The 18,067-nt window shown below is 36.9% G+C and overlaps 1 protein-coding gene across 1 annotated transcript in view; it reads left to right on the top strand.

The window, feature by feature from the left end:
* Positions 1-2,579: 2,579 nt before the first annotated feature.
* Positions 2,580-18,067, top strand: part of xpr1b (xenotropic and polytropic retrovirus receptor 1b) — a 28,373-nt gene continuing 12,885 nt past the window's right edge. The window contains exons 1-2 of the mRNA XM_034304044.2: positions 2,580-2,997; positions 12,809-12,860. Coding sequence (XP_034159935.1) covers positions 2,929-2,997; positions 12,809-12,860 — 121 coding nt within the window. The 5' untranslated portion in view covers positions 2,580-2,928. The remainder of the gene's footprint in view (positions 2,998-12,808; positions 12,861-18,067) is intronic.

Here is an 18,067-nt window from a genome sequence, read left to right as displayed (position 1 = left end):
CTATATAGGGAACGACTGTTTATAGACGTGACAACATAGGAACGTGATAACAGGAACTAACTGGTTTTGTGGACATTCCTCAACTTTAAATGTAAACTGCTAAAAAGTATGACAACATTGATAAACAAGCAAACAAACAAACAAACAGTCGTTGGCATATTGCTCTGGTATAAGAAGAATAAAACAATTTCGGCTGCAAGAACAATATCCAGGGTGCTATCAGTAAATGAAAGTTTACAGTTTTAAATAGTTTATAAGTTTGTAGCTAATAACCTTAATTTTTTTTTTTTTTATTATCTAATTATTTCACCTTAATTTGGCTCTTGCATTAGTTGGTTGGCTAGCCAATTAGTTCATGTGTTTTTTCTAGCATATGCAGGTTTTTGATGCTTGACAGGAAAGATTAATGTTAGCTTTCTGCTCTGAAATGGGTTTTAGAGCTTTTGGCTAAAACAAACAAACAACCGAACAAACAAACAAACAAAAAACAACCAACCAAACAAACAAAATACCAACCAAACAGAAAACATCCAACCAGTCAACAATAACAAACCAGGCAACAAAATAAACAAGTAGACAAACACAACTAAACAAAGAACAAACAAAACAGCAAAATAAATAAATAAATAAATAAATAATACACAAACACAAATGAACAAACAAATAAATAACAAGCAAAAACATAAAATAAAAAGCTAAAAACAAACAAACAAACAAACAAAAATAAATCAAACTAGGCTGCACATTAATTTGGGGAAACTGGAAGTCCAACTGAACAATCAGTAAACGCATCTGAGTGAATCTTTCAGCCGAATTAGACACCAATCTATTCATATAAAACTGACACAAACAACTATTAAGTGCATTATAAAAGCACAAGGAGGAAGTGTCGGGAAGGTGGAGTGTGGAACGAGTACTGAAAGTTCAAACAGGTCAAGCTATTATGTAAGGGTAATGGTTCATGCAGTGTCAGCATTCAGGTTAGAAAACAACAACCTCGACTGTTCTTCACGAGTAGTTCACATGCAGCTCGACATGACTTGAGTGACTGTATAAAGCAAGTTTGTGATTAAAAAGTTAATAGGTTGACTTAAATCAACTTTATACAGCTTTTCTCCTTAACTCAAAGATAGTCAATTAGGATCAGCTAAGACGTTTAGCATGTGATAATTCAGTGTTGTGCTGGAGCTTCGAGACTAATGTAGCTAACAATAAAGAGGAGCTTACAGAGACCTGTTTAGGATGTCATTCTTTAATAAAATAAAAATTGTACTCGTTGGCAAATTGCTGTCGTATAGGAGGAATAAAACACTGCAGGACGTGCTGTAATAGTAAAACGTCAGGGTGGTAAGAGTAACTCTGCTTCATCGCACCACACCATGTTGATTATTTTCCTATAACAGTACACTCCCAAGTGTTTATCTATTTATAAAAATGTAATCAAGCAAATGTGACATCCGTGATAAAAAAAAGACAATAGAAACCATCACTGAAATTCTAATGGTTTCCATTACAAATACCATTACAAGCCATCATCTAAGCATTAAAACCATTATTAGTTCTTAATGGTATCCACTAGACGTAACACACCACCAATAGAAGGCAACAGATATCCAGTACAGACCCACAGGGACCATTACAGTTTCCATTAAAACCAATACAATTCCCATTATAACCATTAAAACTAATACAATTCCCATTATGATTATTAAAACCATTACAATTCCCATTATCACCATTAAAACCAATACAATTCCGAATTAAAACCATTACAATTCCCATTATCACCATTAAAACCAATACAATTCCGAATTAAAACCATTACAATTCCCATTATCACCATTAAAACCAATACAATTCCCATTAAAACCATTACAATTCCCATTGCAACCATTACAATTCCCATTAAAACCATTACTATTCCCATTATCACTATTAAAACCAATACAATTCTCATTATAACTATTAAAACCATTACAATTCCCATTAAAACCATTACAATTCCCATTATAACCATTAAAACCATTAAAACCTTTACTATTCCCATTATCACTATTAAAACCAATACAATTCCCATTATAACCATTAAAACCATTAAAACCTTTACTATTCCCATTATCACTATTAAAACCAATACAATTCCCATTATAACCGTTAAAACCATTACAATTCCCATTAAAACCAATACAATTCCCATTAAAACCTTTACTATTCCCATTATCACTATTAAAACCAATACAAATTCTATGAGGGTTTATATTGTTTTTCAGCAGGGAAGTTATTTATTTGTGACAAAAATACAATTTAATTGTGTTGTTGTTAATAATCTTAATGTTAAAAAAACATATATATGTATATACTGTATAGATATATATATAGACATATATAGGACCGGCTCTGTTCGTAAACAGCCCCGCCCCTTGTATGTGACGCGCTGTGACGTTTATAATCCAGCAGCAACGGCTGCGTTCCAAATGGCCTTTTAACTCTCGGATTGGTTCCTCACCGGGCGCGTGACACAACAGCATCTACGCCCTACTCAGTTCACTAGATATGGAGTCCGGCGCTATTTGGGATGCGGCCCGTGGCGGCTGCCGGGGCTTTTTTAGAACGGAAAACATACAGGAATTGTCAATGTGCAGCGGCTCGCTGATGGGAAGAGCTCCGGGGAAATGATTAGATTCACTCCAGTTAAAGACGGTGACATTCGTTTGATTTTAAAATAAATTAAATAGAAAAAGATGTCGGAGTGTGGCGCGCGCCGTGCTGCGTGTTGTGCGGAGCGGGGACTGGGCTGTGGAAAGCGACCGTAGCGCTGCTTTTCTTCTTTTTCTTTTCTTTTTTTTTTTTTTTTTTTTTTTTTTTTAATTAACCGCCGATGATTTCAGACAGCGACTTGCTGAAGGACAGCGTCGATAAATCGCAAGGATGAAATTTACCGAGCATTTGGCGGCTCACATCACTCCGGAGTGGAGGAAACAGTACATCCAGTATGAGGTGAGAGTTCGAGCTAACGCTAGCGAGGAAAACACACAACTTAGCGCTTTAAGCTAAGCTATACATCCAGGTTAGCTAACGGTAGCTAGCATACATCAGTGTACAGCGCTGTACGACTTAAACATCTCTTATTCAGTAACGTACGACTTACATGTGTCTTATTCAGTAACGTACGACTTAAATGTGTCTTATTCAGTAACGTACGACTTAAACGTGTCTTATTCAGTAACGTACGACTTAAATGTGTCTTATTCAGTAACGTACGACTTAAACATGTCATATTCAGTAACGTACGACTTAAACATGTCTTATTCAGTAATGTATTTCACTGTACGACTTAAACATGTCATATTCAGTAACGTACGACTCAAACGTGTCTTATTCAGTAATGTACGACTTAAATGTGTCTTATTCAGTAACGTACGACTTAAACGTGTCATATTCAGTAACGTACGACTCAAACGTGTCTTATTCAGTAACGTACGACTCAAACGTGTCTTATTCAGTAACGTACAACTTAAACGTGTCTAATTCAGTAATGTATTTCACTGTACGACTTAAACGTGTCTTATTCAGTAACGTACGACTTAAACGTGTCATATTCAGTAACGTACGACTCAAACGTGTCTTATTCAGTAACGTACGACTCAAACATGTCTTATTCAGTAACGTACGACTTAAACGTGTCTTATTCACTAATGTACAGCGGTGTACGACTTAAACATGTCTTATTCAGTAATGTACGACTTAAGCATGTCTTATTCAGTAATGTATTTCACTGTACGACTTAAACGTGTCTTATTCCGTAACATACGACTTAAACGTGTCATATTCAGTAACGTACGACTCAAACGTGTCTTATTCAGTAACGTACGACTTAAACGTGTCTTATTCAGTAACGTACGACTCAAACGTGTCTTATTCAGTAACGTACGACTCAAACGTGTCTTATTCAGTAATGTTGTTCACTGTACGACTTAAACGTGTCTTATTCCGTAACGTACGACTTAAACGTGTCATATTCAGTAACGTACGACTTAAACGTGTCTTATTCAGTAACGTATTTCACTGTACGACTTAAACGTGTCTTATTCCGTAACGTACGACTTAAACGTGTCATATTCAGTAATGTACGACTCAAACGTGTCTAATTCAGTAACGTACGACTTAAACGTGTCTCGTTCAGTGACGTACGACTCAAACGTGTCTTATTCAGTAACGTACGACTCAAACGTGTCTCGTTCAGTAACGTATTTCACTGTACGACTTAAATGTGACTTATTCAGTAACGTACGACTCAAACGTGTCTAATTCAGTAACATACGACTTAAACATGTCTTATTCAGTAACGTACGACTTAAATGTGTCTAATTCAGTAACGTACGACTCAAACGTGTCTAATTCAGTAACGTACGACTCAAACGTGTCTTATTCAGTAACGTACGACTCAAACGTGTCTTATTCAGTAACGTACGACTCAAACGTGTCTTATTCAGTAACGTACGACTCAAACGTGTCTTATTCAGTAACGTACGACTCAAACGTGTCTAATTCAGTAACGTACGACTCAAACGTGTCTAATTCAGTAACGTACGACTCAAACGTGTCTAATTCAGTAATGTACTCTTCACTGTACGACTTAAACGTGTCTAATTCAGTAATGTACTCTTCACTGTACGACTTAAACGTGTCTTATTCAGTAACGTACTTTTCATTGTACGACTCAAACGTGTCTTATTCCATAACGTACTTTTCACTGTACGACTCAAACGTGTCTTATTCAGTAACGTACGACTTAAACGTGTCTTATTCACTAACGTCCGACTCAAACGTGTCTCATTCAGTAACGTACTCTTCACTGTACGACTTAAACGTGCGTAAATTCAATACTGAATGGTTCCTTAATAACGTACAACTATATATGAACTAGAAACGTCTTAATCAAGGATGTACAACTCTGAGCTGCTTAAACTGTCTTGGCCATAAATTAAAAATACCGAGCGGCTGAGCAGCAGCGTACACCACTGAACAACTCGACAACCACTTAATGAAACATGTAAGACGTTGTACCACTGTGACATGATTTAATGATGTACATTACAATACACCTGAGGCGTGACTGCATAATATACGTCTTGGCTGTGTTGTACAGTTGTTCACATCAGCACCGTACAACTTAATCAGCAACATACGGAAGAGCTGAACGAGGTAGACGGGGGTAATGTCTTGGTCGTGGGGCTGCCGTAAACGGTGGGAATGTGAAAAATCTTTATTAACGCTAAAATCTTTATTAACGCTAAATTCCTAAGTTTTTAAACAGGAGAAATGAACTCTACATGTCTGTCTGTCAGTCTACAACTTCGGTGCTTGGACCCCTAATGTAAGGGGAAAAAAAAACAACTGTAAGTGACTTATCAGGGAAAAAATGTAATATAACGATGCGACAGCACTGTACGGCTTATCTGGCTTCCTGAGACACACAGTCTGCCTCTTATTACTGCGCTGAACTACATTACTTTTACTAATTTAATTTGGGGGGGAAAAAAGCACAAAAAGTGGCCTCACGAAGTATTTCTCAATTATAAAGTAGGAACTGTTAAATGTTAAATAACAATAGATGTATATAAAAAATAATAATTAAATAATTTTATACATCAGAGTAAGACAAGCTCTTTTTTTGTGATATTTTTGTTATAGAAATTATAATAAATGTACATTTTATATGTTTCCACCTACAAACGATGGGGTGCACAAACTTTTGCACCGTAGCGGTTCTTTCCAAAGGTATTTTATTTACTTGACTAGATGATTTTCCTGACAGTGTAACGATTAAAAAAAAAGCTTTTGAGAACTGATACCACTGTGGTGGTATGACATGCCACGACATGACGACGATTCAGCTTGTCGTTATCATTATTGTGAACGTTTGCAGCAAAAACATTTTACGTTAAGTAACGTTACTTTACACTTAAATGGAGCTTCGTTGTTTGATGATCATCTGATGATGCCTCCTGTGCCGTGGATTGGGATTTGGATGGATCTCGAAGACAAAGTGCAACTAAAATTAACATGTTTTTATTTTTACTTCACAATGTTTTTTTTTTTTTTTCCCAAAAAAAAGATTAGCTGGTTTCCAGAAGATCACACCATCACCATGATCGTGGATAAGAATCGTACCTCCTCTCCTGGGGTTGAAATCTGTCTAGCACGCACATGCATGAGTAATGATTAATCCAACGTGTAGATTAACCTAATCTACCCTTCCTAGGGCACTAGGCCAGTGTGTTTCCTCTTCACTACGGCTAATCCGTGTGCGTGGTCTTTCTGAAATCATATCAACCTGACTTCACTGCTGTACATTTTAAATGCTAGTTCAGAACCGAAGACAGAGCCTCTGTGTTTTTGCTGATGTCCAATGTTTCGACTTCTCTAACAGGTTAGATTAGATTGTGCCAATTGTTCATGATGACATCCTCATCTGTCGTGTTGGTACAGCTTCCTGAACGGTGCTCGTCCACCAACATGTTGACACAAGCTTTCAAAAAAAATGCTTCATGCAAGGCGACATTGAATTATTTTGCACTTGCAGAGTAATTGGAGGTGGATCCTGGCTCAGTCACGGCAGCTTTAGCGCGCTCAGACACCTTCAGGTTTAATGGCCTATGGGTAATGAGATTATTGCCGTCTCTAAGCCTGCTGACCTATTAGTCATCTCTCTCTCAGAGGAAAGCAGGTAGTAGGGGTGTGACTGCGTAGCGGTGAAGTAGGTGTAATTTGAAGAATATTGTTATACCGTGAAGGTTATACTGATGTAGCGTCCTCATTAATATGAGAGAAAACTGTTTTACAATTAATGCAGAGAGCAAATCATTACTAACTAATACTCACCTGGCTAGAGAAAGATCCAGGATACCTAATTAGTTGTTTGGAAACCTGATTATCTAGGCTAAAAAGTGATGTGAAGTTAAGGTGTGAAGAGCTAGTTACAGGGAAATAACTAATAATGGTGTATAAAATGACCCACTAAATGAGTTATTAACTTTACAGACTAACTAAAATGACCTACTAAAATAGTCATTATCTTTACAGACTAACTAAAATTTCTTACCAAAATAGTCATTAACTTTACAGACTAGCTTAAATGACCTACTAATAGTGTGACTAACTTTATAGACTAACTAAAATGACCTGTTAAAATAGTCATTATCTTTACAGACTAACTTAAATGACCTACTAAAATAGTGACTAACTTACTAAAATTCGTCTAACTAAATACAGTTTAGCTGATATTGGTTTTTAATAATCCAGATGTACAAAAGGTACGCAGGAAGGCAGAGTTTCATGAATGACTGAACGCTTGCTTTGCGGTGAGAAATAAAAATGTTAATATTAGGTACTGACTATTAAATTCCCAGTTCCTAAACAAACCAGGACTAAATGTATGAAATGAACGAATGAGGCGAGTGAGTCATTGCTGTGTGCGCCGTCTCACTCAGACCTTTCCAGTGACACATTAAAAAACCGATTTCCCTGTAGCTGTGAGTCACTCTCAGCAGAAGAACTAAAACTTTACCACCACTAATGACTTAACCTTTTAACTTAGCGAGGAGACACTAGCCACTTTTTACTTTTCACACTTTTTACTGATTAAATACTAAATAGCAGTTATTTTTATAACTTATATTTGGAGTACAAATGTGCAGTAAATCAGCAATTCAAAAAGGAGACGTCATTCACCATGATGCTACCACCACCGTGCTTTTACACCAAGCTGAGAAGAATACTCGCGACGCTCCCATAAATATCTTCCCCAAAATAATGAGCTGAAGGTCTTTATAGTCCTTGTTGAATGGGGTAGCTTTTATCTCAGCAGCACAAACGGTGACCAAAGATGCTATCTAAGAAACGTCCTGTCGAATAAAAATGGTGCCGTATTTAGGTCAAGTGTCCTTGATAACAATAACGTGGGTGTTGATTATGGCAGTATTTTGTACACCTAGTTATCGTAGCAATGCAGACATTTTGCAATTCCTCTTCTTTACACGGAGTTGTTCCTTAAGGGAAAAAAAAGACACATAGCTGTCACCTGTAGCGAACTCTTACATAAAAGCTTACACTAATAAACACGTTGTCAGTGCAGGGCAAAAATAAGAAACATGTGGGCGAACATCACAAACAGCAACAAGAAACCTGCATTCCCATGTTCCCGCTGACCTTCCCTGCACTTGTAACTAAGGTGTCGGTTTACAGAGTTCCCCAGCCAAGCAGGAAAATCGGAAAACACACACACACACACACACACACACACACACACACACTAATTAAATAAATATATAAATAAAATAGACTTGGCATCAGCAGAACCCTGGTTTCTGTCAACAGGCCAAATCTGACCTATGGGTGGATTATTATTTTTACTCATTTTAATTAAACACAAACCCTGAAGGTTATAAATGCGGAACACCTGTTGAATTCTCGATTCTGATTGGTCAGCAGTCCTGACGCTAGTTCCGGCTACGAGGCAAATCACAGGTTTATATTAACACACTTGTTTTAATATGTTATATTTCCTATTGTCACGAATTACACAGGGAATTGTATGGCAGGCATTCCAAATAAAAAAAAACAAAAAAACGCTATAATCGTTGCTATGGTAAGGAGAAGTTTATTTAACAATTATGGAAGGAGTCTCCAGTGTCAGAGGTAATGTTTCTGATAAGTAGAGAGAAATTTTTGCGTTGGAGCTTGTCTTGTTATTGAGAAGATTTTCCTGTGGAGAAAAACTTACTATTACAAAACACTGAAACTGGAGACTCCTTCCATACATGTTAAACAAACACGTCCTTTGAGAAACCCTTGCCAAAGCAACGATTATATCTTTCTGTTTGTTTGTTGATCCTTAGATTATTTTCTTCCCGTGAATTTCGAGTTGTTGCTATAGAAACAATAACGTACTAAAGCAAACAAGTTTTCCGATTTCTCTTAATAAATTCCCCAATCACGACTCTGTCTTCTCTCTTCTTAAATCTCGAAACCTCTGCTGCTTTTTGTCGTGACGTCAATACTTCCTCCGAGCAAGCGTCAGTGCGGAGCGCGGCCGATTCAGCAGGATTCTGACGCCGCTATTGATTATGGATAATCAGGTCAAAATATTGCCTCCACTCATCCAGCTCACAGTAAGAGTCAACCTCTGACCCAGTTCCGTACGGCGGAAGATACGAGGATAAGAAAGCAAGCAGTGCAGGAACGAGCCGATAAGAAAATCAAGCGCATCAGCATGTTGTCTCAGGGTGAGGTGCAGATAGATATGTAGGTACATAGGTTTAGTTTGCAGTTGTCTGATCTATGATCGGATTTATTGTTTGTCGTGGAGATGTAGTTGCCTTTCGCATGTGGATGGATACACTATTGACCACTGACGATAAATTCATGCCCTTCTAATGTCCTGGATATTTAACACTGGCATTAAAAACATGAACCATGTGCTAGTTAGGAGCGTGATAAAAAAACTGGAAGAACTTTCTGATCAGTTAGTTTTTAGATCGAGATTTGCAGCGAAATATTTCATCAATTATTTTGACGTAGCAGTAACAATAGTAACAGTAATATTCAGATTTCTACAGTAAATATTCACGAACTCCCTTCACATAACCCTAGCTATAGCATAGCACTGTTGAATTCTCGATTCTGATTGGTCAGATGTTGATTCATTTTCTGTAACAGATGTTTGGACAGTAGTTCCGGCAGCAAGCCAATTCACGTGTTTATATTAATGCTCTTGTCCTAATGTTACCGTTTCTATAGTAACATTATAAAAAAATGTGTCATTATTTAACAATCATATAATTGTACAATACAAAAGCTTGCTGAGAGAAAACATTTGATTAACTTTTATAGAAAGAGTCTCCAGTGTCGGTGTGTTGTAACAGTAAGACACGTGAAAGTCGTCTTTACGATTTTCAGTTTCTCGGGATCATGACATACGTGATATTAAGACATAAAAATAACGTCAAGATGGAAACAGAGAGGCTGGTGAAGAAACAAATGGAACTAACTTGTTTCGCAACAATATACCACGTTAAATGTAACTATAAATGGATAAAAAGTATGGCAAAAAGGATAAAAAGGTCTTTAATTCATCAAATCACATAATCATTGGGAAATAAAAAACGTTATCATGCCCTGTTATAGGAAAACAATCATCTTCACCTCACGCAGCATCAGATCGCTCCATCGTTGATTGTTTTTCTATAACAGCATGACCCCACTGTTTTATACCTTACAAAATTAACAGCGATAGCTGGGATAGCTATCTAGCTAATTAGCAGTGATATTTCTTGACAGATTTTTTTTAGTTGATATCATCGTTTTCAATTCAATTTTATTGTATAGTGCTTTTAACAATGAACATTGTCTCAAAGCAGCTTTATAGAACATAAGAAACAAAAAACGTGCAAACAGAAACAAAAACATTCAAACAGTCCTAGTGAGCAAGACTGAGGCGATTGTTTTGGCTCAATTGCTAGTTCTAAACGTCAAGTTCCTTTTTTTTTTTTTTTTAATCTCTTTTTTTTACAGTCATAACTAACTAGTGTGAAGTTTCCCAAGCTAATTAACAGCGTTTCACAATTGGCCTTAAAACTCCAGTCTGGTTTCATGATCAGTTCTGGGTTTATTCTGGATGTGACTTCATCAGAGGTTTGTTTTTCACACAGACAGATTTCCTTCAGAACCCTGGATCGATTGTGCAATTCTATACGTCACTTCTGCTGTGTAGAAATGTTTTACAAAGTAGGATCAAATGCTTGCTTTCGTTTATATAAATTATTTTCTGTATTATTTAGTTAAGTAGTGTTTCTTTACTTGCCTTACAGTTAAAGGGGCTTGGTTACGTACAGGTGCGATTCAGTCATTTTTGAACTGTATTGTGGGGGAAAAAAAAACATTGTTTTATCTGCAGACCACAACGTGACCAACACTGTGAAACCTGGAAAAGGAAGTAACTTGACAAGTTCTAGGAATTGAGTCACTCGTTGCCTGATTGCTGCAGGTCTAATTCAGTTGACTTGAACCTCAGACCAGTGTTTTCAGATGGACCAAAGATCAGTCCTTGTAAGCACTCTTTCTTGGTGCAAATGGTCTCAAGTCTGGAGAAATCTGCCAAACAAAGGGAAACATTCATTAGTCCTGGTAACTGAATATTGACCAGGAAAGACCAAAGTTCCTGTATTTAATCAGCTGATTCATTAGCTAATGCTTTACACATTACATGATTCTGTTAACTGACATTATCTAACACATTAGTTAACATCAACAAACCATAAACATCAGCAATAACCAAATATACGTAACCAAAACTTGTGTATAGAGATGTTTTTTTTTTAAATAGTAACCCAAATATGCGATATAATCAACACCTGCATTAACCGAAGTTCGTTTAGTTAATAAGTTAATTGAAGCCCGCGATGATCGAACATGTTTGTTGTTTTTAACTGTAAAACAAGCTCCAATATTTACAGCCGCAAACCACAGTTCAGTAAGTTACCAACATTTAGGACATTGCTGTAACTTTAACTTACTTCATATAGAAACGTTAATCAGAGCAGAGCTATTTAGTTAACAGTTAAACAAAAACATATTACGTAAGGTTTATTTTTAATGTTCATGGTTTGTTAATGTTACCGTGTTTTATTTGAACTTTCCAAGTTTTAATTTATATTTACAGCAACATTACAGCCCATTTCTATTGCTGTTAATGACCTGAAACTAAGTTTAACTAAGTTAGCTAATATTTGGATAGCTAGTGTAATGTTTTGAATGTTATTAAGGTTAAAAGACATAAATTCATTAAACAAGCCGTAGAGAAAAATTGACTTTTTTGTTGTTGTTGTCAATATTTGTAAAATTGTGAAAAAACGTTTGTGTAGTATTTTCATTGTTGAACTAGCCTCCTTTCTAACTAACCTGCTAGTTGTGTAGCAACTAAGTCAATTTTTTTCAGTTAAACTAACTAATGTCTTAGAGTTAGTTAGAGTTAGAGAATTTTCATCAGTTGACCGACACTGTGATCAATTTTTTCCACAATACACATTTCTGAGCTATTGCAGGTATCTTTATATTTTTATATCTTTTTTTTTTCAACATTTTTAATGTTTTATAACAGTTCAAATCTCTTTTGATCAATGTTAAAAATTTGGCCTGTAAGTGTTTCTTAAAATATTTTAAAAATTTTTAAATTGTTTATTTTCCCCTTAATTTCAATGTTAAATAACTTCTTCTATTTCTAGTCATTAAATAAAACTATCAGCAAACTTAGCTTTTATTTTACAGTTTGTTTTAAATGCAACACAACAGCAAACCAGTATATCGTAAGACATATAATTTATCGTAGAAATGTCTTTTAAGACTTTTTAGTTCAATCTTAAAATTTTATGATTTTAACACTGAGAGTATGTGGAACATCCTCATGAATAAAATGGACACACTGGCCTCTCTAGCCGAGTTCATTAGAGTAACATTATTATTTAACACAATGTACTTGTTCCAGCTCTTGGGTTATTTTAACGTATCTATTTCGGTGTGGATTTCTGGATGACTGTTATGTCTCATTGGGCAAATGGAAATGCGATGAAACACTGTTATTATCTTCCATTTCCTCTCCTTCTGTCTAGCTAGACAGTTCCTCGTCTCCTCACAGTGAATTGAACTCTCGTGGCTCGGTTCCCGTATTCCTCAGCCCACCTGCTGGTGTGTAACGTGAACGCTGGAAATCGTGTCTCATGGTGTTTTTTTTTTTCTCTTGCTTCCACAGGCTTTTAAGGAGATGCTGTACTCCGCCCAGGACCAGGCTCCATCGATTGAGGGTAAATATCAAAGTATCAGTATTAAATATCAGCTCTACACTCCAGCCATGATGAATTCTCTCTCTCTCTCTCTCTCTCTCTCTCTCGATCACGTTATCGTAATAATAACGAATGAATTAAAACATTGTTTTGACATTAAACAAAAAAAAAGTACAGTAAATGATGCGCTAGAAGTTTACTTAACACTTATGGAAGGAGTCTCCAGTGTCAGCACGTTGTAACAGTCAGAGGTAAAGATGTATCTTTAAGTTTTCCGACACAGGAAAGTCTTTAGATAGTAGAGGAGAGAACTTTATCATCTAGCCATATACACTCACTGACCCCTTTATTTCAAACACCTACGCACTTTACACTCATTCATGCAATTATCCAGTCAGCCAATCACGTGGCAGCAGGGCAGTGCATAAACTCATGCAGGTACAGGGTCTGTTAATGTTCACATCAAACATCAGAATGAGGACACAACGTGATTTCTGTGATCTTCAGCGACTGTAGCTCATCCATCCGCTTCAAGGTTTGCATTCTGAGATGCTTTTCTGCTCACCACGGTTGTAAAGAGTGATTATTTGAGTTCAGCTGGAGCCAGTCTGGCCATTCTCCTCCGATCTCACTCATCAACAAGGCGTTTCCGCCCACAGAACTTCCTCTCACTGGATGTTTTTTGTTTTTCGCACCATTCTGTGTGTAGATATAATGAAGCTAATCAGAGGACAACATGTAGTGCAAATTAGGACACAGTACATGTAGACAACAAATACACGCAAAACAACTGTACAGGATGGAGGACCTTGAAGTTTTCCGGTAACAACCTGCATTTTTTCTGCCTTCTTAACTTGAAGAGAAAGCGAGGGTACGAGTATAACTTGTTTCATGGATGTTCAATAACATGAGAAGTAACTCTTCGTGGATAAAAAGTATGTTCGTAAATAGATTGAGAAAGTAATCATTGGCAAATTGCTGTGGTATGAGAGGAATAAAACATTTCAGAATGTGCTGTTGGAGGAAACTAATCAACCTCAGCCCCCACAAGGGGTTTATTCCTTCACCACCCCAGCAACAAGGAAAGGCAGAATACTCTACTTCTGATAAAGTAGAGCCACTTGAGGTCTTGAACCCCTCCGAAGGCTTAGGATGCATGTACACGGTACAGATGGGATAAATGAAAACAGACTTGCTGTGAGGGTCTGGTTTAGCTCCGAGTTTTAATCGAATTTGAGCGTTGGTTAAGGGAGATGTACATCACTGATGGCTTGGGTAGCTTTCACTGAGAAACAACAAGCTCATTCGAAACCTAGAGAGATTTCTCCCGGTTGCTAAGCAGCTCAGAGGAGGAACGTCCCTGTTCTTCTCCCATCAGGAATTCAGTACGTTTCTGCTCGGTGAAAGCCTTCGCTGAGATCTTCAGAGTACCAGCAGGATGAAAGACATGCAGGTTCTCGGTTCTCACTTAAAATGTACACAGGATGTAAGAAACGATAGCGACGTGGTATCTATTTATGTGTTCAAGGAAGCAGGACTTTTATCAAGCCTTCTACGTATAGCCATGTCAACGTTTTGCATATTATGACTTCTTTTAATATGAATACAGATACAATCTCTTTTGCCTGGTGCAGTCATGCGGCCAAAAATACAGTAAGCTAAACTGTTGCGTGCTCGTTTTTGTCTCAGATGCAAAACATCAAACGTTGACGTGTTAGCTGCATTTGAGTTTCTTTTTGTTGCTGTCCCTCCGACTGCACTGAAAAATATTTCCTTATATTGTGATTAAATTCATTTTCTTAAAAAAAAAAAAAAAGAAAAAAAAAGAAATAGGATCTTTAAAATATTTTTATATAAAAACACCAGTCAAATTCATAAATTTTTTTAATCTTTTTTTTTTTTAATCTTTTTTTTTATGATTTTTCAACTTTAAACATTTCCCTAAAAATTTACATAATACATTACTATTTACATTTTTTTACATTAAAATTTTATTTCATTTTATATTGTTTTTTTTTTTGTTTTGTTTTTTTTAACCTTGTCTAAATTTTTTGGCCTTGTTTCGGATTTTATCGAATGTCATTTTATTGCATTAACCATATTACACATGTTTAAATATCTTTTATTTTAAATCAGCCTAAATTAGTTTGCTTGCTTTTTGAAGTTAATGACAAAAAAAATTAAATAAACTGTGAAGGAAACCAAGGAAGAGGAAGTAATGGAGTAATTAAACAGCACATTCTGCATATTCTTAATTGCACGTGCACGTCCAGTTGCTCTCAGTCTGAGCCGTGTTAGTCTCCCATAAATTACAGCTTACGTCGTGATAAGCGTTTATTTTTAAACTTACACTCGTGCAAGAAATGGCGCAGGATGATGACCGGCCTTATGAGGTGTTAATTTCTTAATCCCGTTTAGTCTGATTCTTCTTCTCTATAATTATATTTACTTTGTTCAAAAAAAAAAAAGAGGTAAAAATATTTTTTTAAAAAAACAGGGAAGACATCTCTTCATCCAAAAAAAAAATAATAATACAAAAGAGCTTCCTGGTAGCGAATGTGAGACTTTTACGTTGGTGAAAGTTTTCTAACATTTTAATTTGATTCAGTTTGATAAAATTTGTGACTGTCTTCAGTGAATATAAAGTTGGACAACAGTAAGAAAAATTTTTTAACCCTGATAGATAGTTAACTCTTCTTTGCCAGTTAAGGTGAAACTTTGCATCCCCTGTGTGTTTTTTTTTTTTTTTTAACTGGGAAAAAAAGGTAAAGCATAAGTGTTTTACAATTTATCTAAAAAAAAAAAAAAAAAAAAGAGCTCCATACTGTTAAAGACAACAATCTGAAACCTAAGGCAGAAAATATTTTGCCGTATCGTGACTCCAGAACACAGTGTTAGAACAGATGTGTTGTGAAGATGTGGAACATCTGTGAACCGAACACACTAAACGTTATATATGGCATCCGTTATTATTTTTTAAAAAATGGAAAGACTATGGCACAAGCATGACTCTGCACAGAGAGCATTCAGTCAGAGAAGCAAGCGCGATGCTACCACCACCACGCTTTGCGGAGAATGCATGGCGTTCTCAGGGCGATGATGAGTTGTAGGAAGAAGTGCTGTTGTAGGAAAGTAATCAACAACAGGATGGTGTAATGGGGCTGAGGTAATATTGTCACTCCAAAGTAGATTATTTTCCTACAAGTTTTTTACTCCTTTGTGAGGATAATCTAAAGTGTCCAAGGATAAGGAATATCATGCTGGTTCACTACTGTGATGTATGGCATTACAGATTATCAGCATGTACTTTGATTATTGTTCACCTGCCAGCTCTGACCTTCAGTTGTTGGCCTTGTCCTTTATTAAACATCAGTGATAAATTAAGGACAATACGCTGATTATTTACATTCGACATTAACGTCGTATTTGTCATCATTCACGTCTGAAAGCCTGATTCCAAATTACTCACTAGGTCAATATTATTCTGGGAATTCCGCCTGCTTTGTCTGTGTCACAGGAAGAATGAGCGGACATGTTCTTGGCAGCAGAGCAGCCGCTCTCAGTGACTTTCAGTCTCATTTACGACATGCTCATTTGCAAATTTACTTCTGTAAGCTGTACAGAATGCAGAGAAGGCACCAGTAATGTTCATGCTATTCTTCAAAACATAGATCCAAATATACACACACCAGCCTTTGCACCACAAGCCTTGACCATGGTTTTTATTTTTTTTTTCCTTGCTGAAGAGCAAAACATGTTGTGCTTAGTCACGTCGACTAAGTGAAAAAAAAAAAAAAAAAAAAGATGCTACCCTAAGTGGAATATTTTCATGGCTCATTGCAAACAGCTGTGTTTTACTGTTAGCAAAAAAAAAAAAAAAAAAGGAAGGACAGTTCATCCAAGGCAATAAATGCATAGTTCTGCCATAGCATTGTTAAGGTCTTGTTTCTGATTGGTCAGAAGATGTTTAGTTTTCTATAACAGTAGTATCTGCTGCAAATTACAGGTTTATAATGAATGCGCTCATGCACTTTACACAGGGACTCGTATGTGCAAAGAGTACCAGGGAATAACTGTGAATGAGCTGGAGAGATCCACAGCTCAGACGGGAAGCTGTTCACAGGACAAACCCAGACACTCCACAAAGCTGGGCTTTACGGAAGGCTGGCGAGCCATATGAGCTCCCGTTTGAATATTGAGACCCAACAAACGTGAGAAAAAGAGCAAAATGTAACTTTTTGAATATGGCACAAAGGTTTCTATTTGGCAGAAACACAACACAACACAGCACTGAGAACATCTTTCTCCTCAGTGAAGCATGGTGGTGGCAGCATCCACTAGACTTACTCTGAGTATTGCCCTTCTTATCTGGTCACTTACCTTCGGTGGATTCACAGTTCTTTCAGTTTTTTTTACTAATGGCTTTATTGATGATCTGTGGGATGTTTGAAGGTTGGGATTTTTTTTTTTTTTTTTTTTTTAAATAACCAAACCCGGATTGATATTTTTCCAGAACTTCCTTTTGCTAGCTCCTTGGGCTTCATGATGCTTGTTTAGATATGTTCTCTGGGGGTCTCAATAATGGTTAGGCAGCTATTAAAATATGAAGATCGAAATAATTTTGGCACATGCATAGTTTGAACACACACTCTCTCTCTCCCTCTCTCTCTCTGACACACACACACACACGCTCTCAGGCATCATGCCCAGATTCTTGTCGTGATGCTGTCGCCATTTTTGGTTTGTTTTTCTTTCCTCCATTTGAGCTGCTAGAAAGCCACACTCCCCCTCACACTGAGCTCAGGCTTCCTCAAAGACGTGGGCTCGAGTCGGTTGTAATTATCTGCAAATAACAGTAATCTGCTTTCTCTGTCTGTTTACGCTCTTTTTAGGGGTGTTGGTTAAGTGCACTTAATGGTGATTATTGTGGATTTCGAGCACGCTAGCACCTGTAAAGATGAAGCTGCAGCGTAATGGCGGCTACAGAGGTGACGTTAGCTCGAGAAGACCGATTGTGGCGTTGTCTGCCAGCCTCAACCCCTCATTTTGAGACTTTTGGGCGCAAAGTTACGTGCGTTATTATAACAGCGTCGGCCAGACTGAGGCTGAGATCATGTGCTCAAAATTTCACCCTCAAGATGAGGGGTTTCTCAATTCGTCTGCCGAGTCTAGTGGACCAAAAGTTACCTCATGAGCGTCTTGTGGGGGCATGAAAAAAGGTTTGCAGC

This window comes from Pangasianodon hypophthalmus, chromosome 4 (genome assembly GCF_027358585.1).
Source record: "Pangasianodon hypophthalmus isolate fPanHyp1 chromosome 4, fPanHyp1.pri, whole genome shotgun sequence".
NCBI lineage: Eukaryota > Metazoa > Chordata > Actinopteri > Siluriformes > Pangasiidae > Pangasianodon > Pangasianodon hypophthalmus.
This window is presented reverse-complemented; position numbering and strand designations above follow the sequence as displayed.